This window comes from Marmota flaviventris, chromosome 6, assembly GCF_047511675.1.
Source record: "Marmota flaviventris isolate mMarFla1 chromosome 6, mMarFla1.hap1, whole genome shotgun sequence".
Classification (NCBI taxonomy): domain Eukaryota; kingdom Metazoa; phylum Chordata; class Mammalia; order Rodentia; family Sciuridae; genus Marmota; species Marmota flaviventris.
This window is the reverse complement of record NC_092503.1, coordinates 101,935,299-101,958,927: the sequence shown is the minus strand read 5'-3', so window position 1 is coordinate 101,958,927 and position 23,629 is coordinate 101,935,299. Positions and strand designations below refer to the sequence as shown.

Genomic DNA, 23,629 nt, shown 5'->3' with positions numbered 1-23,629 from the left:
CCCCCAGAACTCCTTGAGGACTTAATATGTAGTCCTGGTGTCTACATGGAAGGAGACAGGCCTACCTGAAATATGTAGTTACCCTGGGTTCCCTGTGGAGTGATGGTAGTGGTCGGGTGATGGGGACCAGGAAAAGGGAAAGGGAAACCAGAAGGGCTGGATGAGCTTGGGTACAGTCAATGGTCCGGTGTCCCTCTTGATGGCATTTAGGACAAAGGCCCAGAGGCTTATGAGGCTTGGGACATGTATAAGTCCAGTGACCGTCTGATCACATTTAAAACAGGGGCCAGGTGGTCCTGAGGGACCCGTCCATTGGCCAGGGCTTGAGAGAGCATCTGATATTTCTGCTTCTGGGCCTTCTCATCCCTCCTGTTGTACACCATAAAGGCCACTCCCAGAACCTCTGCTTGGTGAGTTAGGGGCCTCCACTCAAGGCACCTTAGTTTGGCCTTAATATCGGGGAAACTCTGGGAGAAAAAGCAGGTCATTAGTAGTTGTCTCCCATCTGGAGTCTCAGGGTCCAGATTAGTATATTGTAATAAAGCCTTGGTCAGGTGGTCTAAATATGCTGAAGGGTTTTCATTTTTATCTTGGATGAATTCCTGCAGCTTTTCATAATTGATAGCCTTATGGGCTGCCTTTCTAAATCCTGCCATGAGGCAAGTAATGAACTGGTTTCCTCTAGTTACTCCTCCAGTAATTATAATCCCAACTGGGGGTCCTGATCAGGAACTGCTTCAGTGCCATTTGGATGGGAAGGGAGGTCTGATGTACTTCATCAGCATAATTTCTAGCTTGCTCCCAAAGTCACCTGTGCTCCTTGGGAAGGAGCTTATTTGTCAGAGCTGACAAATAAAGTCCATAGATGGAGAGAGGCAAAACAGGCTTGGGATTCAGGATGTTTATGGGGCAGGCTCAGGAATTAGAGCCAGTTGGGTCCTAATGGGAGGGTGGGGTTAAGGGTGGGACTGGTATGAGGGAGTGGTGAGCCTTTGTCAGAATCACCCTTGAGCTGGAAAGTGAAATTTTTCTTAAAATAGCAGCTGTCACTTAAGATGGCTGCTCAAATGCTAAGCAAGGACCTTAAAGGGGGTGGGAATAATATTTGGAAGTTGTCCAGGGCCATACAGCTATTAAATAGCAGAGCTGAATTCAAACAAAGGTATTTTAACTCTGAGCCCAGAGAAGAAGAAAATCACTTTCTTCAGATGCAGGCTGGAGAATATTGGAAACAGATGCACAGCCCATGGTGGAAAGGTGAGGGGTTGTCAGAGGATCAAACTTTAGAGACAGCAGCATCTGCTACATATGTCTGGCACTGGTGTCATGAGCAACTCTGTTCTTTGAAAATGATGAGAGCTAAAACCAATCTTTGCTTTTTTGATTCTGAACCCTTCTCAATCTTTGCACATTATTTTACATGCATTGCTCCTTGTATTATTGATATGGCCATTAAGAGTTCTGCTCCCTCACACGTTGAAGTTTGAACATCAGGCACCGAGAGAGACAAGCAGTGATGGTGCCTTATAACCACCTGTCAATCAGCAGGGTCTCCTGACCAATCCTGGAAGGACATGGATCTCAGCAAGATCCCCTGACCAACCTCAAGAGGATAAGGGACTTTAAAAACCTCCCTTTCCTGTCCCAAGCCCTCCCTTCCTACCCTAAACCCAATAAAATTCCAATCCGACTGAGCCTGGGTGTGATTCCCCCCAACCAGCTCTGCTGGACCAGAGGGTCTCACCAGGAGCAAATCTCAATAAAGCCTTGTTCAGCTGCTTTTAATCTGCCTCCTTTTGATCACGGGTGCCTGACCTTACAGTAAGGGTGTTCTGCCTTTTTATAGGTCTCAGGCTTCCTTTGTTCTCCTGCTCTCTTCCTCTTATCTCTCTCCTTCCTGCTTATGACTAGGCGTCCTTCTCAGGTAGGTTGGCCAAAAGGTGGGAAACAGATGGGCTAAAGGGGGAAGGGCAGGATGGAGCAACCCTGGATACATCTATACAACTTTATAGCTCCCTGTAGGGAGGGGTAATTCCTGGGACAGGTTACCTTAGTAAAGGGTTGGAGCAGGGTAAAGTTCTTTTTAAGGGTGGAAGAAGGGCTCTGAAGGAATTAACATTTCAATCCCTCAGGGGACAGTCTCCAACTTCCAGACTCACTCAAAATTGGCCTCCTAGATCCGACCTGACTGGATTTACCTATCTATACGGACTGCCTGTCTAATTCTGGCTTCATTACCAAGATAAATGGAAACACAATCAGGCCCTATAGTTTCAGTGACAGCTCTTCAGATGCCTCACTTGGCCAACTTTTTACCTCTAGTTCTCAAAGATTGTATACAGTGTTGAAAAGTTGCTTTTTCTACACTCCCTCTGTTAATGATAGGAAGAATTTTCAAACCACTTCCTTAACAATGAGTTACAGGTACAGTTGAATAGTAAACGCCAGTCTTTGACAAATTGGCTTCTTTGCCCATAGGGCACATTCTTGAAATTGCTCAGAGAGGTCAACCGGCTAAGGAAGGTTTGAATTTCAGCTCTAAACACTGATACCCACTTTAGGACCTCCACCACCCGGAGCTGCCCTTATCATCTGGGAAAGTCTCCTTTCCCAGCCACCTATCTCCTGGCCTGTTCTCCTTCCCATAGCTTTGAGGTAGTTCACCATTTGATTCCTAATTTCTGGTCTGACTGTGAGAAACTTATGTGACTCCATTTTTGAGAAACCAGCCTCTACCTCAGAGCAAAGCCTGTCCAAGGAAGGGGGTGTGACCCTTGTCCTTGGAAAAACCCACAGAGCTTTTCTAGGTACATACCCACCCTGCTGAGTTGTTTGTCTGCAAATAACAGGAGAGATCTGCGGTGCCATGTGTCCCTGACTCAGTTAGGCTAGGTGAGGATCCATAGTAACCCCCTACCAACCACCAATCAGCATGAGACAGGGAAAATACCTGGGATGCCAGATGACCCCCCAGTAGTTTATGGTGGTTGATAACATGTTGGGAAACCATGTAGTTTAGCAAGTACACCCCTCGTGGCTTAAACCAATCAGTTCAAAGGAATCCCCCTCTTGTACTAACCAATCACCCTTACCTAACTTGTTCCCCCTAGTTAATGTGCTAATCAATGTTAAGAGTTGTTGTTTGATTTTCCAGAGGTATGGAATGATTTGCTGTGATGTTGTGACACATAGAGTATCCCCCAAAACCTATAAAATCTCACTGAACAAAGGACCGGGACTCACTCCCTGGGACCACTGCATCGGAAACGGTTTTGAGTCCAGGCTTGAGCTTGCAATAAAGACTTGTGTGATTGCATCGGATTTGGCTCCTAGAGGTCTACTGGGGTCCCATGAATCTGGCATTGCAACTGTAAGACTGAGACCTACCCTGGCTAGCTACTTCTCCTGAGAGGCGTTCTTCCCTTAGTCCTGAGGGGTCCTGTTTTCGGTGTGGGGTCCCTGATTGTGTCCCTACAGACCTGTTCATACAAGAATTCTCATCCACCAGGTACACTGAGAAATGTACCTCTGACCTTTCCAACCCCCCAGTCCTTCCAAGAGAGCAACACGGCATCATGGTCAGAACAGAGTAGTTATGTATCAAACAACTCTGAGTGTGAATTCAAACTCCACCATCTACTAGCTCGAAGCTCCTGGAGAAATTATTTTGGGGGCCTATTTCCTCTTCTATAAAACTGGGATAATAAAACCCACATCATAGGATTGTAGGGAAGGATCAAAAAGATAATTTATATGGTGCTTGCAATATTATAGCATGACCACTCCTTTTTACTTAATTACCAAATGCATGAATTAGTTTTCTGGGAGTCAAAGTATAGTTGGGGGCTTAGAATCTATATTTTTATATATCATCCACTGCTAACTCTAATTTGCTTGGCTTTTCATTATCCATTAGGGTTAAGTGTGACATGAAAATGTTTGCATTTCTCTAGCCCGATTTTTAAAAATTGGACTTTAAATTCATAAAATTGTAAAAGCATCCTTAGTCCCTAAATCCCAACAGACTACAGTTTATAAATCTTAATTACCTGTTTTATCTCAAACTTGCTGATACAACTGGAAATGTTGTGAAGTATTAAGATGTGCTTTAAAGTTCACCAAAAATAAACTATAGCAATCATGTTAGGGTAGTAATTTTTGGTTCTCTACTTTCCTAATATTCCATGTTGCTATACGCATAATACTTTGAAAAACTAGAACTATGATATGAGTTAAATTCCTATTTTATGCTTTGTTTTTGGAGATTTTACCAGGCTTGACTATGGCTTTCCTTTTGGACCCCATCCACTTAAATCACTACAATAACACCTCCCTACACAAGCTGGCATGAACTGACCTTTCTATTGCAAAGTTGAATAGTAGTACCTAAAGGTAGAAAAAGCTTAGCTTGCTACAAAAGTACCTGCTGAGAGGAGTATTATCTGAATGGTAAATCACAGCAGAAGCTAATATCTTCCTACAGGCTGTGAGAAAATACTCAGGACTTAATAGTAAAAAATATTCAGGAAAATAATTTAGAATCTTAATTCTTTCCCTTGCGGAAAAACTAAAGAGAATGAGCTAGGATTACATGCTGGTTAGTAATGGACCAGCCAGAATATAAGACTCATCCCTGAAGCATCAGACCTGAAAAAGAAAACGAGGTTTATATTTTAACAACTACAAATGAATTAAGATTAATTTTGTTCTAAAGTCTTTCTAGGAATTAAATAAAAATCCTTTGAGATCACTGAAAACATTCCAGATGCTACTCACAAAATAGGGAAGCATAGAAACCTTAAAGGCATTCAGTTGGCCCTCTGAATCTACAGGTTCCATATCTGTGGATTCAACCAATTCAATTAAGAATATTCCCCCCAAAAAGTATCTGGACTGTATGGACTTTTCTCCTTATCATTATTCCCCAAACAATATAGTATAACAACTATTTATTCTATAGTATTTACTTTGAATTAAGGGTAGGTAATCTACAGATGATTTAAAACATACAGGAGGATGTGTTGAGCATCCTGTGATTTGGTACCCCTGGTGGATTGCTGAGGTGACAAAAATGCCTGTTCAGACCTGTCTCTGCAGGCAGCCTGACTGGGTTTTATCCAGTGTGCCAGGGGTGTGTGGACTCATTCGAATTACCAGAGGCAATTCAGAAGTCAACTTGTTTGACCACTCCTTCCCCAAAGAAACCATGCATGTCCCTCTAAGAATGTGGCCTGCCTGGCTTGGCACAACACTTAGATACAGGGTCAGAAAAGGAACCAAAAAGCACTAGTGCAGGGTTCGTTTCCCTTGGCCAGCTAGGGGTCCTCTGGTAAGGTTCCCATGAAACTAAAGCAAAACATTCCACCTCCTCACTTGCTGGAAGCTGACATGGTATTACCTAGCTTCCGGGGAGACAGGCTGGCAGGGATGAAGAACTCCCAGAGGTGTTACTATCCTGGGTATCTAAGGAAGTCAATACACAGCCAACTTTCACACCTGCCTTCATCCACTGACCCTTCAGGTAGATCTCACCTTGGAAAATCTGGAGTCCTTAGGACAACTGGTATAGTCTGACAACTGGTATAGTCTAGACACTCGAGAGAAATGAGAAATGGCTGTCTTTGATTTCTGAGTCTTTCTCCTTTCTCATCCTCCATCTTCTAATGACCCTACCTTGCAGGGCTATTTCAAGGTAGCACTCCTCACAATGGGCAGAAAAATCCCAGTCCTTGGGAGAAAGCTAAAGAATCTATTGTCACAAGCTAGAAGTAAGAGTCTTCTTCCCTGTGACAAGTACTTGAGTGAGAGCCATACTGACTGGAGGACAGGAGCCGTCAAGGAATGGAAAGGTAAGGAAGGGAGGAACTCAGGAACACAAAATCAACCACCTTAGTCTCTTTTATGTTTTGATGTTACTGAAGAAGAAAACTGGCCCAATAGCAAGAAATAATCCCCAAAGAGATCACAGCAGGCTGCTGCCACCTTGTGGTAGCTTGGTGCAAACATGGGTGCAGAAAATCCGCTGGCCAAGCTTTCAAGAAAAAAAAAAGTAAATATGTACATAAAAAGCACAGGCACCTATAATCCCAGTGACTTAAGAGGCTGAGAAGGAAGACTGCAAGTTCCAAGTCAGTCTCGGACACTTGGTGAGACCTTGTCTCAAAAATAAAAATAGCTGAGGATGCAGCTTAGTGGTAGAGTGCCCCTGGATCCAATGCCCCATACTGTAATGAAATAAATAAATAAATAAATAAAAGCACCATTATTAAATCCTTGTGTACAAAAATGGTTAAGTTTATTCAATGTCTTTGATGTTTACTTCAAAAGTACATATGGGTCTTAGCTGCAAAAAAAAAGCTTTCTCATGACCTGCCTCAGAGCCTCTCCACTAGCATAGAACTCAAAGTCTTTTCTAGATCCAACTCAAAGCCTTTTCTAGATCCAATGCTCTGTAGGAAAAGCAAAACAGTCAACAAACACAGAAAGGTTAAAAAGAAACCAGCTGTGCCCCCAAAAGACTCAAAAAAGTCATGTTATGTACATAAAACAATTCTGGGTCTGTTTGGGATGGAAAGTGCGATGTACAGTCCAGTCCTTCTGCAATGACGATAAAAAGAGTTCTAGTCTTCCCCACTTTCCCTTGCCTTACTTCATGGCAGTTTTCATCACCCATTTCCAAAGCTCCCACCAGGTGCTGATCCAACTTCATCACCCATGTCCCTCAACTTACACATTGTTTTTTAAAGGTATAAGCTAGTGCCAGGGAAGGGGTTAGAAACTTGAGAGAAACTTTCTCAGCACAATTCCAAATTCAGAGATGAGGTCTTCTCAGATAAGGAAGATGATACCCTCAGACACCATGACCTGGTTGTCATCCTGCATTCTGTTCAGCGCAGACTGGATCTCTTCTGCAGAGAAAGGCTCTTCTTTGTCCCGGTTGATGGATTCTGTGAGGCGATTCATGCCCACAGACTGGGCATGAGCTTCTCGGAACACGTCCAAGAGAGCCACCTTGAATGCCTTCAACCTGCCCAAAAGGGAAAAAGAGTAATGAACAGTAAACCCAAATGCTCTCAGGCATGATCCATACTGGGAAAACCCAGTGAGACAATACAGCAGAAGTGTTCCCAGTATTCTCATTTGACACACACACCCCTCACCTCTGATGGCTGCTCATGAGTATCTTTCTTTAAAGCTAACCTGGTGTACTATTAAGTTTCCTGCACATTGAGAAATAATACCACTTTAAAACTAGTTAGCCAGGCATGGTGGTGCACACCTGTAACCCCAGCAACTGAGACAGAAGGATAGAAAGTTTAAGGCCAGCCTCAGCAATTTTGAAAGGCCCTAAGCAATTTAGACCCTGTCTCAAAATAAAAAAAAAAAATAAAAAGGGCTGGGGATGTGGCTGTGGAAAGCACCTCTGGGTTCAAGCCTCAGAAACAAAACAAAATGAAAAATAAAAAGTACATATCCTTTTATAAGTTATAAAAGCTACCAGGAGTTCTTTATACTACACTTGCAACATTCCTCTAAGTTTGATATTATAGCCAGACTCTGAAGTGTTTAAAACCTCTTAGTTCCTCAGTGTTACTCTGTTGCTAAGCAGCTCACTGCACACCCTCCCCACCCTAGGAGCAAGTTCTTGCCTCTGTAGGAATTCACCCAGTGCAGGACCAAGTTCTCCACTCACCTGGATTCACTCAACTCTGCCTTCTGGGATTCCTTGGTTTCCTGCGTGTCTGCTGCCTTCGGAGTGTGCACTTCAGAAGACGATGGAGAAAATAGCAAAGTGAAGCCACTGCCACCCACACCAAAGAAGTTATATTCTCCACTCTCCACCCCTCAAAGCTTGCAAACACATCTTGTTTCCTGTGGTTGTTACGGGCCAAGCAGAACAATTAGAAAAAGGAAAATCACAACTGAACAATAAAGAAAAGAAGTCAGGCCTGGATGCTTATACCAGGCTTGGCAAAAGATCACAGTTCATTGAGGAGGAAGCAAACTGAGTGAAACTTATTTCCTCCTATGTAAGTTTCCCCCGAGTTTCTCTTGGGACAAACCTCTTCAAAACAGGCCCCTCTAAGTAGGGAGCCAAATGGGAGACCATGAAAAAATACAGTGCATCTCTGTGCACTTCTAAAAAGATCAGAAGTCAAAGAAACAGCCTCTTTGATCCATTCGGGAAGGCTCACTCACCTTGAGGCATTTCCTCTTCTGTGTCACTGAAGTCATAGGGGTCATAAGAGTCTCCATCCTTGGCATCTGACTGCCGAGTCTTCCTCCTAAAACATCCACAGAAGTTAAGTGAGACTTTGGGGAGCCCTATCCTGTGCCTCTGACCAAAAAGAAACAGAACTATCTACAACTAAAGTGAAACACCAGGACCAGGCCTGTCCATACTACTTTTTCTATACGAGACAATCTCCAAACAAAAATAGGCCCCTGATGTGAAAAAGTAGCAATGGCACCCTGTCTACCTCTCTCCCCAGCTCCAACAAGACTTTCCTCTTACTTGGCTTAGCTCCACCCTACCTCTTCCTCTTCTGCTCGTGGTCCTCCTGGCTTTTCTCTTCATCTTCTGTCTCTGATTCATCATCACTTCGCTTCTTACGTTTCTTCTCCTTCTCTAAAACCTAGAAACAAGAGAAATGTGGGTTCCTTGAGGGGTCACTGATGCCAGGGAACTGAATACAGAACTTTTAAGGGTCCCTTCTACACCATCAGCAGAAATGCCTTCCAAATGTCTAATGATTTATCTAACCTCTCTTGTCTCCAAGTCCCAGGAAGGGAGTAAGGCTGCTACCTGTCTTTAAAATGCTAGGAGGCCTTTCCTACAGTGTATACTCAATATTATGTTTACTGAATAAAGAAACAAATGGGGATGGGGTTCGAAACCACAATGGTCAAGTGGAAAACAATTCATTTCTTTATAAATCAGGTGTTCAATTGAAATTTAGGACAACCCCCTACACAACAAAGAGCAAAAGTGTAACAAACCCACAACTAAATCCCCAAGGGCTGCAATTCACCAAATGGAGCAAGCAACAAAGAAGGAAAAGGGGTCAAGGCTTTGAGATTTGGTATCTAAAATGATGGAGATGCAATGTCACCAACAGAAAGGAGAAGACAAAATGAGAAGCAAGTTTGAGAGTTCCTCTTTTGACATGAGTATTTGAGATGCCAATGGGCCACTTGAAGAGACTGCCAAGGGGAAAGGTACAAAAGGAAGAGGGGAGTCTCAAAAGACAATTCTTCAGGAAATATCTACTTAAGATGCAAAGGAAGCAGATGTAAAGAAGCAGCAGAATGAACCTGTAGGACATCAATTAAACCAGAATCTCTAAGAGTCCTCGCATCTGTATCACAGAGCTTTCCACAACATTTCAGGTGCAGTCAGGGTGGAGAACTGTGAATTCCTTCCCGAGGAAGAAAAGAGGAACAGGCAGGCAAATGCTACTTTATGCTTTTAACCCAAATGCAGAAGTGAGCCATCCTGAGAAGTCAGTGTACCTCTGATTATTTAGAAGAGCCTCTCAGGCCCAACCACCTCAATCCTCACCTTCTTGAAGTAAGCATACTGGACCAGCTCCACAGCTTCCTCTGCATCCTGCAGGTCCACAGTCTTACTCATACGGGCCTTTGCATGGGCCGTGGCCAATCGAATCAGAGTTTCCAGTGTCCGTGCTGTAACTGGAGATGTCTGGGGAAGAAAACAAGAATTACTTATTCAGAATGCTACAGACATGCCCAACATTCATACTGCAGCAAAAGGGAAGTGAAAACACTACCCAGAAAGCTCCAGAACATCCAAGTGAAAAATTCTGAACTGTTATCTCACTTAAAATTTAGAAAGAAAATGATAAAGAAAATTTACATCAGAGTGTTCAGAAACTGAGGGGCAGATGAACAAAGAAAATTGGACATCTTACAGTTGGAAAGTTAAAAGGTTAGAAAAAGTACATAAAGGAGAAAAACGATTGCCGGTCTACAATGCACCAGGAATATTAATATTTGTTCTATCATTTAATATTTCTTCTATCATTTAACCCTCTTAAAAACTTAGAAAAGTTCTGTAAATGAGGAAAATGGTAATCAGAGTTTAAAGTAATTTATCCAAGGTCCCACTAAGAGAGTGGCATAAAATTGGTTATCTGAGGACAGATTTTTAAAAGTCGTGTAAATTCACATAAGTCCAGAAGAAGAGGAAAACTCCTGCATATTTCCAGCAAGTGGTTCTCATAGGATGGGTGCTTTTTATTTTCTGAATGGGATCAGTTTCAAGTGATAAAACCCCAGTCTGCACTAGTAAACTGGAAAATTCAAATGGAAAGATCTGTCAAACCCACTAGGAACACAACTAAAATGCTGCATTATGATCGGTTCTTGGTTCAATGAGAGGCTCTTGGACACGCTAACAGTTCGTGTGTGGGGAGAACATTTAAAAAGAAAGGGAGCTATTTTCATATGAAGAAGACAAGTGATATCTAAACAAAAACATGAGTGGAAGTCACGGGGAAGCAGGTTTATGCTTTATTCTAAGTTCCCTTACAATAAGAGCTTATTCGAAGACTTCAATACAGTGATGTGCTAAATATGCCGCCACTGTGGGTGGGAAGTCTGGGGCAGGAATACCAGAAGACAATGGGTGTGAGGCTGGAGTAGACAGTAGATGATCATGCCTACATCCAAGCATCTGTATTACATAATGAGGGCTTTGAACTTGGGTCTTTCTGCTATGAAATCCTATGTGAACTACACTGCTTCCAAAATATTTACAGAAATTCAAGGGCAGCTATATTATCTTACTAGAAATTGCTTTGAGTAACCATCATGGTTGTTCAACTCTTGGTTGTTCACTCTTGGTTATTTGTCAAAGTCTAGCCCAAACATCACATTTTGGGAATCCTTCACTGACATTCAAATCCGTCCAGAAAATTCTATAGGAAAAATCAGCATCTTCTTCATCCGCACTCAAATTCACTCATTCATTCCTCCATGAGTACTCCACTGGCGTATGTATATTTAAATATGTATACATGATCTTTATATCTACCTTTCTACCTACCACTCTCAAACTGAAGTTCTTTGAGGATAGCGCTTATTATTTTTACAACTGCACAGAAGAATAGAGATGAGGTCAGTTCCCAGAAGTCACTCATATTTTGCTGAATGAGAGGCATGTTATCTATAAAATCCTTTTTTTCATTTTCTTTCTTTTTTTTATAGTTGTAGATGGACAAAATGCCTTTCTTTTATTTGTTATGTGGTGTAAGGGTCAAGCCCAGTGCCTCACATATGCTAGGCAAGTGCTCTGGCACTGAGCCACAACCCCACCTCCCTCATTTTCTTTTTTAAAATTATTTATTAAAAAATGTGTCAATAGGAAGCCCTTCAGACCAGGAAGGAATTTTAACTAGGTTGAAATTAAATCTTAAAAATTTAATTAAACTTTAATTAAGTTAAAATGCTGCCAAAGCTCCCATATACCATATTCCTGTCCAAGGATACACTAAAGGGATCCCAAGGGCAAGGCTCCCTCTGGACACTTACTCTGGCAGTATCGGAGCTCATGCTGTCCTGGCTGCGCAGGCGTGAATATTCTTCTGCAAGGTAGGCAGCTGACTCTTGTGTCAGAATGGGCTTGATGATTTTGGCCACATGGATGTACTTCTTCATGAATGCGGCACTCACCATCTTCTCCCTGGACCCAGGCACAGTGAATTACACTACCCTGCCACACCTTACTACCTTCTGGGTGAGTGGCCTGTCTTTCCTCAGAGAAGTCAAGATCAAATGGCAGAGCAAAGAATCCAATATCATAATTGCTCTACTTATATAAAACATACATAATGCCCTTTCATGTATTTTTATTTAACTTTAATTTGTAAGTTAGGTAGTTGAGATACCAAGTTTAGGTATCATCTGCTTTGTTTTTTAGGTGAGAAATTACAGAGAAGCTAAAGTTTACTCAAATTCAGTTTTCTAACTCTAAAATTCTGTATAAGCAAACTAAAACGGCTTTGACAATTATACTATATACTTCTTACTGTACCAAGGCCAAAAACAGACACACTCAATCCCACATTTCATGCTTTGAACACCTGATCACAAGTCTCCTTTACCCAAATCCACTTGCAATTCTCCAATGCTTGCTATCTACTGATCCTTCACCATAAACTCACCATGAACAACTACATGGAGTCTATAAGAATGGTATCACATACCCACCATGAGGTGGGCACGTCATCAGAACATTTTATAATCATCCACCATTTACAAAGCACTGGCCAGAATACATAATGTATGTGTGGACTCAGAAAAGAAGAAAACAGGCCCTCACAGTTATGACTCCAAGCATGACCTTGGCATGAGCACCTAATGCCCTAAGTAAGCTCAGATGTACAAATCTCTGATCGCTTAAGGGAAGGTAAAAGAAATGCTCACTTTTTCTTCTTTGTCCCATGCAGAAGGTTGTCATGCTTCTCATAAATCTGGGTGTCCTGCTGTTCATCTTGGGTGAAGTTGGGATCATCTGTCGCCAGGATATCCACAGCACTACCCAAGGGCATGGCTGGGGAACCCAAGTTGGTTGAAAGGAGAGTAAGAAAGAGTTTATTTAATCCAGGGAAATGCTTCTTCTATAGCAGAGAAGGAATAGAAACCAAGACTCACAAACCAAGGACCCAGAAGGACAAAGACACATGGAACCAACAAATAAGGGTAGAACTGCCTTGCCCAAACAAGATGCCCAAAGGTATTGCAGGACTCAAAAAAAGTTGAGAGCATCTGAAACACCCACTTTCCCCTGGGTTGAGCCTGAGACAACAGCATCTATTGAGGACCCCTTCCATTAGTCACTCTTCTCATGGCCTCACCATCGCCATCTTGCTCCCCAGGTGCTCTGTAACGATGCATCCTTAGTACATGGTCTGAGATCTCCCGATCCTGCTCAGGATCCATCTGATCCAGCATGATGAAGAGCAAGTCAAATCGAGACAGCAGTGAGTCCTGGAGTCCAATGTTCTCCATTGGGGTCTTGTACTGATCATACTAGGGAACAAGAAAAAAGCAAAAGTGACATCCATAGGAAGAAAGCACAAGGCTAAAGTGATTCTGGGAGCAGAAACAGAAGACTGGACCATTAAAAAACAGACAAGAACTAGTAAAACAAAAGGATTTTAAAATTATTACAATACATACAGCATCTCTTCTTCTTGCAACCCTTACCTAGCTGAAGCTCAGGTAACCTAACTAGGAGCCCACTTCCTAGCACATGCACTCTAACAGACTGAGCATGGTATCACCCCAGCCCTGCCCTTCCCAAGCTTGATTCTGCTGGTCTCATTCACAAGACAGGACCAACTGAGAGGTGAGTCCATCCTCTACCTGTCATAAATATAGGACCAGCTAGTTTGATCAGAGAGATTAGAAACCTTGGAATCTCTTGAGGTGATGAATTAAATCTCAGCTAAAAAGGCCAATGACCTAGAAATCAAAAATGTCTTAGGAGTTAAGGGACTTTTCTTTGATATTGAAGAAATAATGATACTGAATTATTGGATTCTTTTCTTTTCCGTGTGTGTGTGTGTGTTTTGCCAGGGACCAAACCCAGGGCATGCTAGGCAAGCAAACCCTGATACTCTTCATCTTTCAGTTTTGGCCCCTTTGGGCTGATGCCTGTCTTCTCACATTTCATGGTCAGAGAGCATTCTAACAATCTTGTTGGTAGTAACAAGAACAATGTGGACCATGGTCACATTCAGATCCTGCCACTTTCTTATACTTCCCAATCCTTCTTCAGAAGGATTAAAAACACATTACTGGCAATTTAAAAACCTATGGTTCTCAGTCCAGGCTGCACATTAAAACCAACCTATAGAACCTTCTTCAAACACAGCTATCAAGAGGTCCAATCCAGAGATTTGGATTCAGAAATACACACTATGGAATTATTAACTGCCAAAGCAACATTTGAGCTGTGGATTCAAATCCTGCATTTTCTGGTTGTGGTACTTCATAAATTATATAACCTATGTTTCCATTTTCTCATCTACAAAAACAATTTCCTACCTCACTTTATGGAGAGAAAGAAAGAAGTTGATAAAAATAAAGCTATTAGGGCTGGTGATATGGCTCAGCAGTAGACTATTGCCTAGTATGCACAAGGACCTAGGTTCTAGCCCCCATACTGCAACAAACAACAGCAACAAAAACACAACTCTTGTCTCTTCCACTCCCAGCCTATAATTTCAGTGAAATGGTGTGGAGTAGAACACAAAAATAAAGCTATTAGAATACAATCTTTTCTCTCTCTCTTTGTGGTATTGGGGATTGAACCCTACCATTTTACCACTGAGCTACATCCCCAGCTTTTTTATTCTGAAATGAAGTGTTGCTAAGTTTCCCAGGCTGGCCTCCAACTTATGATCTTCCTGCCATGCCTCCCAAGTCCCTGGGATTGAAGGCGTGCACAGGCATGAAGCAGTACTTTCATTTTAATACACAAGCTACCTGGATTGTGAGACTACAGATCATTTTGTTTACTTTTTTTGTATTTTGAAAAAGTTATTTATTTTTAAATAAATAGCTTTTCCAGAGAATTCTGCTGTGTAGGAATGGGTAAGAACACACTACTCCAAACCAAGCACAATAACAAGATAATAAGGGCTGGAGTTGTGGCTCAGTGGTAAAGCACTTGCCTAGCATGTGTGAGACACTGGGTTTGATCCTCAGCATCACAATAAAAAAAAAAAAATGAACAAATAAAGGTATTGTGTCTGTCTAGAACTATACACACACACACACACACACGTGTGTGTGTGTGTGTATAAAACAACAACCGAAAAAAACAAGATGTGAATTTACTTTGGCCTGTTATTCCCCCAGAATTAACTTCTTGGCCCAGTTATTCAGCAAAACCAAACAAAGCCAAGGACATGGTTAAGGGCATTATTCCACTCACCCTGCCATAGACAGGATTGGCAGCTGCCAAAACACTGCAGCGGGCATTTAGCCGAGCATGGATACCAGCCTTGGCAATGGTCACTCGACCCTGCTCCATCACTTCATGGATGGCTGTGCGGTCCATGTCAGACATCTTGTCAAATTCATCAATGCAAACTACTCCTCGGTCAGCCAAGACCATGGCCCCTGCTTCCAGACGGCGCTCCCCTGGGAAGAAAGAAAGAGAAATAAGAGTTTTTCTTATGGTCTGAGTCTGAGTTATAGGTGACAAAGAAGAGGAATTATAGTCTCCTTCCTAAGCACATGTAAAGACTTTGGCTCTGAAGTTTACAGGAAACTCTAGCGAATTCACCTTTTCAGTCCTACCTGAACAGTATCTCTGTCTCACTTTGACCCCTAAGATAGCCTCTTCTAAATTTCCTTCATAGATTCTCTCTTCCTCCTCCTCTTCAAGTGATAACCAGATAGACTCCCTGCTCTTTTCACTGGTCTTCAAATCCCTTCCTCTAGTTGATAAACTGTCAGACTTCATTTTTATTTTCCTTCTAATTTACTAAGCTCTCCTCTTTGAAATTCTTTTAAATCATCTTTTAGGAAACATTCTTATCAATAGAAGCTTACCCAAAGACTTAAAATAATTCACCCATTACTGCAGGATACTCAGTCCTCTACAACCTGGCCCCAACGAACCTTTCAGCTCTATCTGCCAAACATAAGCCAGTGCCTAGATCAAGTGCAAGATTCCATGCTTAATTTCATTCTGGGTCTTTGCTAAAGACCCTTTTGCTCTTACCTGTTTCCTGGTCTGTGGTGACAGCAGCTGTCAGACCCACTCCAGAGGAGCCCCGGCCAGTTGTGGGGATAGCCCGGGGTGCAGTGTAAAGCACATACCGCAGAAGCTGAGACTTGGCAACTGATGGGTCTCCTGTGGGATGGAGGTGGTAATGACTCTTTAGAAAATGCCTCTCATGCCACCCTGTAGTGAGTTCTACTTTTCCAGCATAGTTCTTAACACCACAAAGATGTATAGTACTGTTACTGTTTCTTAAATATTATTTTCTTCACTTTTTCCTTTACTACTCATGGAAGGATACATTTCAGATATTATAAATCAGGAATACCATGAATGATTTTAAGGAAAAAGATCCACTTTTGCTCTCTGATAGGACTGAAATACTACTAGGTGCAGAATACACAATCTTACATATTACAAGTTGTCATCATCAGTCTTCAAGGTCAAAGCAAGAGTCTAAAGCAAATCCCCAATACCATACCTATCAGAAGAACATTGATGTCCCCACGGATGTGGCTGCCATTTTCTAGGTCTCGTTCCACCCCTCCCAGGAGCAAGCAGAGGATTGCCTTCTTCACATAGTCATGCCCATGGATACTAGGGGCCAGTGACCTGGCCAGCTGGTCAAAGATATCCTAATGCAGGAATAACAATAATAAAGCCTAATGAGATTCACTGTAGTTTTGCAGAGCTCTATTTTATGTGCTAGTCTACATAAAATGCTTGGAGAAATACACAAGCATGAACATTCTTCTGAATTATAATAGCTTCTGAAGACAAATCACATTATCAGACCATCATCAGAGCAGACACAGAGTCTAGTTCCAAAACTTGTGTAGATGTTTAATCTTCTAGCAAAAGGAAAAAAAAAAAAAAGTGTTTCCTGATTCAAAACATTTTAGGCTTAATAAGAGTGTGTACTGTACTTCAGCAGCAACCTTTATCACACATTGATATATTTTATTCAACTCTAAATGTGGATATCCTGTCTTCATTTTAAAAAAAGAAAAAAGCCAGGCAGAGGGGTGCACACCTGTATCCCCAGCTACTCAGGACACTGAGGCCCAGTGGTAGAGCACTCATATAGTACATGCGAGGCCTTGGGTTCAATCCCCATTACCACAAAAAGGAAAATAATAATAATAAACTAAAACAAAAATAACAGCATTGTAAGCTTATATATATAATACATCATTCATGTCTTCAGTAATAAATAAGACTCTATGGTACACTGATATTCTAACTTCAAAGAAAAACACCTGACCTTCCTCCTGATCCAGTACAAAGATAGTGACACACTCAAACACAACTCTTTAAGTCCATTCCCACCCTTAGTCCCCTCCAGACCTTGGAGCGGGTTTTACTGAACTTCTTGATCTTGGCTATGTCTTCTGCAGAGAATGAAGGCTGAGCATCCTTGCTCATCTGCTTCACATTACAGGCAATCAGGACAGTCCTAGAGCAAAGAGGAGAGTAAGAGAAAGCCTGTTATATTCAGTTCCCAACATCAGGAGCTAGTTCCTCCAGGAGCAGTATGCCTTTTTAGGCTACTGAAATAGAACAGAAAATCCAGAGAATAAGGCTATCTGATATGAACAATTGATCTATTCTGTCTGTGATCCAAGTAGGTCAATGATGCCCACTGTTAAACTTTATTTATCTCCTACTGGGTTACAGAGGTTAAGACAGAAGTGTATATGGGAAGGAGGTGGGAGTAAGTGAGAAATTTAAAGATAAGCCATGAGGCTGTAATCTTGTCAGCAATAACTCCTACTTTTGACATAAAATGGTAAGAATCACCAGCTTTATCTGACAGAAAAGTGGTATCAGAGGTATCCCATTTTGCAGGCAGGAAGTGTGTTCCATGCTAAAATACAGCAAACTGGAGAAATACACTATCAGAACAGAACTCCCAACAGCATCCCAAGCACTTCATGGCAGACTCTTTACCTGAAGGTCCCTGAAGTGTAGCCTCCCTTCTTCCCAGGAAGGCAACGGTAAGTCCCCACCACCTGGACTCGGTCACCAGGCTTCACTTTATCTACTAAGTCATCATCCAGAATAACATCCACAGAGCGGGGAAGCTGGCCAGCTGGGGCCTTCTCTGGCATCTCCTGGATAGTGATGGTCTGGTGGTCCTTATAGACTGAGAGGCCATATTCTGTCTCAAGGGGATTGTTTTCCTCATCCTACAGAAAGGCACGTAGAAAATAGTGTTATTTTAGTCTTGTCTTAAAAATGCCATACTCATCTGGTATGGGAAACATAATTCAGAGTTGACTTCATAAAATTTTAGCACCCAGGAACAACCCTATCTCTGGTCTATTTATAAACTATATATTTAAGGGACAACACATACTATGATGGAACTGTGGCTGTATTAACATCTAAATTAGGATTTTTATTCCTGCTATGAAGGTGAATATATGCTTAAACTCAGTTTTTCCACCACTAGGTAATACTCAATAGAAACATTCATCCAAAGCCTTTCACTACAATGTTCACAGTAGCACTATTCCTGATAGTAAAAAAAATTCAACAAGTATCCAAACCATTGATAATAGGATAGTTAAATAAACATGTCTAGTCCCATAAATGGATACTACACAAAAATAAAAATGTATGAAACACCCTTAAAAACAATATGGATGACTCTCACAAACACAATGTTAAAGCAAAAGAAGACCCACATAAAAGAGCAATTATGTAAAACAGGTAAAATTAATCTATACTGTCAGACATCAGGATAGCATGGCTCTCAAGGACTGCAGAGTGCTAGGAAATTTCTGTTTCCTGTCTGGATGCTGGTTATACAGGTATATTCAGCTTATTAAAAAAAAATCAAGTTATATACTTCAGTGAGCTTTCCTATATGCATACTAAACTTCTATAAAGAATTCTTAGTTTTACTTCCTTAATATTTGAATTTTCTAAAAAAAAATCAGCCAGGCATAGAAGTACACATCTTGTTTTACTTCCTCAATATTTGAATTTTCTAAAAATAATCAGCCAGGCATAGAAGTGCATATCTGTAATCCCAGTGATTCAAGAGAGAGAGGCAGAAGAATCGCAACTTGAGGCGAGGATAAGCAACTTAGGTAAGTCCTAAGCATCTTAGTAAAACCATCTCCAAATTTAAAAAAAAATTAAATAAAGGGCTAGTTATGTTGCTCAGTGATAAAGCACACTTGAGTTCAACCCTAGTACAAAAAAAAAAAAAAAAAAAAAAACACCATTTATTGTGCACTGGCTATGTGCCAGGAATTATGCTATAATTATATGAAATTATCTCATGTAATTATCACAGCCTAAAGAAGATGTTTTTCACACTTTATGGGCAAGGAAATAGATTGAGAGAAGTTTCCCAAAGTCAAAAAGTAAGTAGCAGAACCAGGGCTCAATGCAGGTGTAACTTCAAAGTTCATGTTCTTAAGTACCACGTTAGACAATATCCAGGAGACCTGACCCACCATAATTCACTTCACAAGCAAAAAAAACTTGGCCATAGTCATCAGCAAAAGAGTAGTCTCTGAAGAATTTTTGAAAATAGAGAACTTAATGAAGACAACAGGGGAACTTAAGAAATGCAATTGGCCTACACTAAAGACACAAGGGTCTTAATCCTTAGGCTCATCACTAACTGGAGCCATAAGTGAGTCACTTAGGCTTTCCAAATGTCTGCATTTCATCAGAAGTAGACCAAGAGATTCTAAAATGTTTTTCAGTTACGATTCTGATAGTCTTGTTTTAGGTCTTTACATGTTTGATTTTCCTACCAGTTGACAAGATTGAAGACAAGGATCCACTCATATTTTATCTTTGTCCTCCATAGTGCCTAACAGTGCTCTGGATACAGCAACTCTTAATTAAAATTTTATAAAACCAGGGGGAGTGGAATTCTTTACATACTGAGTTCAGACATCAAAGTAATTTATTTTAATGATCTTCTGTCTCATAAATATATAAGAAATCCTTGCATTGTCTTTATTTTAAATCCATCTGAACAATAAAGCCATTTCTAGGTTAACCTCTCCCAAATCCAGTAAAATATTTACAGATTATACAAAAACATAATGAACCATAAATATTTCCCATTTTTAAAAAAAGCACACATAAAATTATGATTATATCTTTGCTAAAATATCTACATAGGTAGCTTTTTTTCTTTCAATCCTTCCATAGTATTTCATATTTTCTAAAGTAAGTATTCCTTTTTTTTTAAAAAAAAAAAATGTGGGATTTTTACATTAAACTTTAGCCTGTATTGAATCTTTCCTTTGGATTTAACCTTATTTTTCACCCTACCTATCTCTAGAAGAAAGACCAGCTATTACACAATTACTTGAATTAAAGGTATCTTTTGAATCCAACCCCAAAAGAGGTCCAATTAATTCATTTCCCCTCACCTTGGTGGGATAGACAGAACTGGATGGAAAGGCCACCAGGGTGGTAAGATCAGAATAACGTCGCTCTAGGGTCTTCTTGGTAGCAGGACAGTAGTGGACACTACGAACAACTTTGGGACGAACTAGAGAACCTAGAGATGGAAAACATGCATATAAAGTCAACCAGTTACACACTGATAGGGGTGGGCTCCAAATCCATGCAAGCCTATGATGACTCCTAATGCTGTGTTTTCCTGAATGGTTAAGCTATTTCAATACTACTTGTTGTTATTGTTTTATATATGTATATATAACACATCACCATGTCCGTGAAAAATTTTAAGTGCCAGCGATCCCGACCAAGAACTACAAGAATTCGTGGCTGAACTGAGAATGTCAAGAGCTAAGACTCCTGTAGTTCTCAGCAGAATTAATCAATTGTGCCAGCTCATGTCACCACTAAAAGTCCCCCTAATCACTGTGCACAAACTGAGCTCCTCCAAGTTTTACTACATAATTTCAATGCTCCACTTCTCTGAAATTAGAAGCTACCTTGCCTCTCCTGCTTTCCTGGCCTTCCTCAGTCTATGCCACCTCCATTCCTGGGTGCCTCCCTTTAGCCCACTCACATTTAGTGACGATGCCTTCCACACAGACTACACAGCTGAGGAAGCATGAAGTTAGAGTCCGGGGAGAAACATGCTTAGAGCCAAAGCTGCCCTCCAGTCCTATGTAGAATTCCTCATACTGCTTGGCATAGGTAGCATCAATAGAAGCCACAAAATCCTTTAAAGCCCGCTGGAAAGCAACCAGTTCCTCAAAGGCATTGCTTAGGAGGCTGAAAATGGGCAAGAGAAAAAATAATTAGGCAGAGCATGCAGAACTGGGGAGGGGGTGGGGGGGTAGGCTGACCCTCAAAACAGAAGTAAACATTCTTAAATAATTATGGTCAAGGAGAAAATTCAGCTCCTACTTTCTTCTTCCACCTTATGAAGATTTAGCAAGGATTCACTTTAATTCAAATTATCAGAGATTTTTAAATTTTATTCAGCTAATCATTGGAAGGAGGGACACTTGAAAAGAAAATGCTCACCACCTCCTTTTGAAAGTAAACAACATAGGTACAAGAGAAGCAATGAAGGCTTGTAGTCAATCCCATGTTACCCAGCCCTTTCCTAGGAAGCCTGTTACAATCTGGGCAAGAGAGATGGAGTCATTCTCACTCTGAGCCAGGAAATCCCCCCAGAAACCTCTGCCACTCACCGGTTAGCCCTCTTTTCATTTTTCCTGCGCAGGTCATTCACATTGACAATCAGCCGGTATTGGTTGTCACTGATTAGTTCCCGAACTTTGCTCTGATAGATTCCCTGATCTTCCTGCAGATTCAAATTCAAACGAACAGATTCAAAACTTTATGTTTCTAAAAAGAGGCAGTTCTGGGCTGAGGTTGGGGCTCAGGGGTAAAGCGCTCACCTAGCACATGTGAGGCACTGGGTTTGATCCTCAGCACTACATAAAATTAAATAAAATAAAGGTATTGTGTCTATCTAGAACTAAAAATATAAAAAAAAAAAAAAAGAAGCAGTTCTCCACAGCAAGAAGAAGAAGAAGTAGTAGTAGTAGTAGTAGTTGTTGTTGCTGCTGTTGTTCTCCACAGCAAAATGATAACTCAATCTTTGCAGAGGAGCTGAATCCCAAGTACATGTTCATCAATTTCTCCTTTTCATTCACTAACACCAAACTAAAAGCTTGTTACCCTACTGGGGACACTATAAGAATGATAAAAAAAAAAAAAAAAAAAGCCAGGCATAATGGCAAACTATTCAGGAGGATGAGGCATGAAAATCCCAAATTCAAGGACAGCCTCAGTAACTTAGCAATGCCCTAAGCAACTAAGAGATCTTCTCGAAAAAAATAAAAAGGGCTGAGGACGTGCTCAGCATTTAAGTGTCCCTGTTTTCAATCCCCAGTACACAAAAAGTAATAATGACTTCCTTATTTCCATTATCACGAACAGCTCTTCTATATGCTGTCATTTCTTTGGGGGAATTAAAATAAGTTCATAGGAAATCTGAAAAGGCCAGTATTAAAAGCCTTGCTAAAAAATGGAAATTTAAGCTTGTTAGGTCCCTAGGCCAAAATAAACTACATTTTGAAAATCAGCATCTGCCCACCCAGGCATGACATTCCAGTTAGGCCCACCTTGAAAAAGTCCCTAACCACCCAAACCACAGTAACAATCACAGGACCAGGCGGGCTATTTTTTTTTAACTACTGCATTGTGCATGACTATATACTTAAGAAATTTTCCAGCAGGCTGCTGCACCTTGCAGAAAGGCAGCCTGGTAGATATTCTCTGTCAATAAACCTTTGCTTGAACTCAGAGATGTATCTCTCTGTGCATAATTGTGCCAACTACCCTAACAATGCTAACTCGCTTGACCTGTAGTAAGCATTCCACTCCATGTATCAAAACATGTCGTACACCTTAAACACATACAATGAAAGTGTAAATTAAATGGACTCTTTAAAAATTTCTCATTTAAATTGCTTTTAATTTATCATCAGACTTTCAACGTGCTTTATCAACATTCAATAGCTTTAAATTAAGTTGCACACAAGAACCCCCTTTTTGCAATGTTTTGAATACAAGACACTTTTATCTGCATCTTATTTGGTATGGAAGAAAGCAGCCAAATTAGGAAGTTTTTTTTTTTTTTTTTCCTTTACTACAATCTGAGCACCCTACCACTCGGCGGGCAGGTCACTACTGTCCTACAGCAGTCGCTCCCCATTTCCCTACCCCCACTCCCAATGAAGATCAAGCCTAATCCCTAAAAGACCGGGGCGGGCTTTGCCATTTTGTTTGCACTTGCTGGTAATCCGTTGCCTTTCGCGCGTGGGGCCGTCACTTGTAAGGCTTGTAGGGGCAAGTTACAGGATCACCAAGAGGGCACCTATAGAACACTCACTAGCGATTCCGGGAACCGCGAAAGAAATTACAAGATCGCGCTGAGAGGCTCTAGTGCCGATCCGCCAGCTCAGCCGCTGCACACAAGCTGCAGATGTGGACAACCTCTAGTTCCCCCGCACCGATGCTGCTCGGACTAGGAGCTGCAACCCACGAGGCCTCCCTGCGGAAGCAAGGGCACCAAGCGCCGGAGCCGGATCCCGGCGACCCCCTCACCTCGTCATCCAAGAAGTCCAGGTAATCTCGCTGAGCCTCCCGGAGCTCCACATCGTCCAGGACCACGGTCCCTGCCATGCCTGCTGCCTCGGAACTGCCTCTTACTAAGCCGCGAGGAGACCCCCACGGATGAGCTCCACTCCGACGCAAAAACTTCCGAACTTTTCCCGCCACAAAGCCTTCCTGGAGGAAAAGGCGGGACTCAAGGAGTAGATACACTTTATGATTGGCTGTCCCTCCAACGCCAAATTGCTAGCATCCAATCGAGACGCTGTTTTTCCGGGGTTTCCGCCTGGC

The 23,629-nt window shown here is 41.6% G+C and overlaps 1 protein-coding gene across 2 annotated transcripts; it reads right to left on the bottom strand.

Annotated features, from left to right (window-relative positions):
• Positions 1 to 6,273: 6,273 nt before the first annotated feature.
• Mcm3 (minichromosome maintenance complex component 3) lies at positions 6,274 to 23,583 on the bottom strand. Of its 2 annotated transcripts, XM_027938202.3 has the most exons (17): positions 23,333 to 23,583; positions 21,409 to 21,521; positions 20,775 to 20,983; positions 20,167 to 20,297; positions 17,711 to 17,949; positions 17,108 to 17,216; positions 16,242 to 16,395; positions 15,761 to 15,892; positions 14,966 to 15,174; positions 12,879 to 13,053; positions 12,448 to 12,574; positions 11,554 to 11,704; positions 9,563 to 9,703; positions 8,536 to 8,636; positions 8,200 to 8,285; positions 7,694 to 7,763; positions 6,274 to 7,027 (listed from the first exon to the last, which is right to left on the bottom strand). In XM_027938202.3, the coding sequence occupies exons 1-17, from the start codon at positions 23,408 to 23,410 to the stop codon at positions 6,829 to 6,831; spliced, it is 2,424 nt and encodes an 807-aa protein (XP_027794003.1). In that variant the 5' UTR covers positions 23,411 to 23,583; the 3' UTR covers positions 6,274 to 6,828. The 2 variants fall into 2 exon arrangements, with proteins under 2 accessions (XP_027794003.1, XP_027794004.1); XM_027938203.2 differs by lacking the exon at positions 21,409 to 21,521 and having other exon boundaries at positions 23,333 to 23,582.
• Between the last annotated feature and the right edge of the window lie 46 nt (positions 23,584 to 23,629).

Excerpts from the sequence above, each read along its gene's own strand:
- Mcm3 (XM_027938202.3), bottom strand. The coding sequence starts at position 23,410 with ATGGCAGGGACCGTGGTCCTGGACGATGTGGAGCTCCGGGAGGCTCAG. Across the intron at positions 17,217-17,710 it reads TACACTTCAGGGACCTTCAG|GACTGTCCTGATTGCCTGTA; the intron begins GTAAAGAGTCTG and ends TCTTTGCTCTAG. Across the intron at positions 15,175-15,760 it reads CACCACAGACCAGGAAACAG|GGGAGCGCCGTCTGGAAGCA; the intron begins GTAAGAGCAAAA and ends CTTTCTTCCCAG.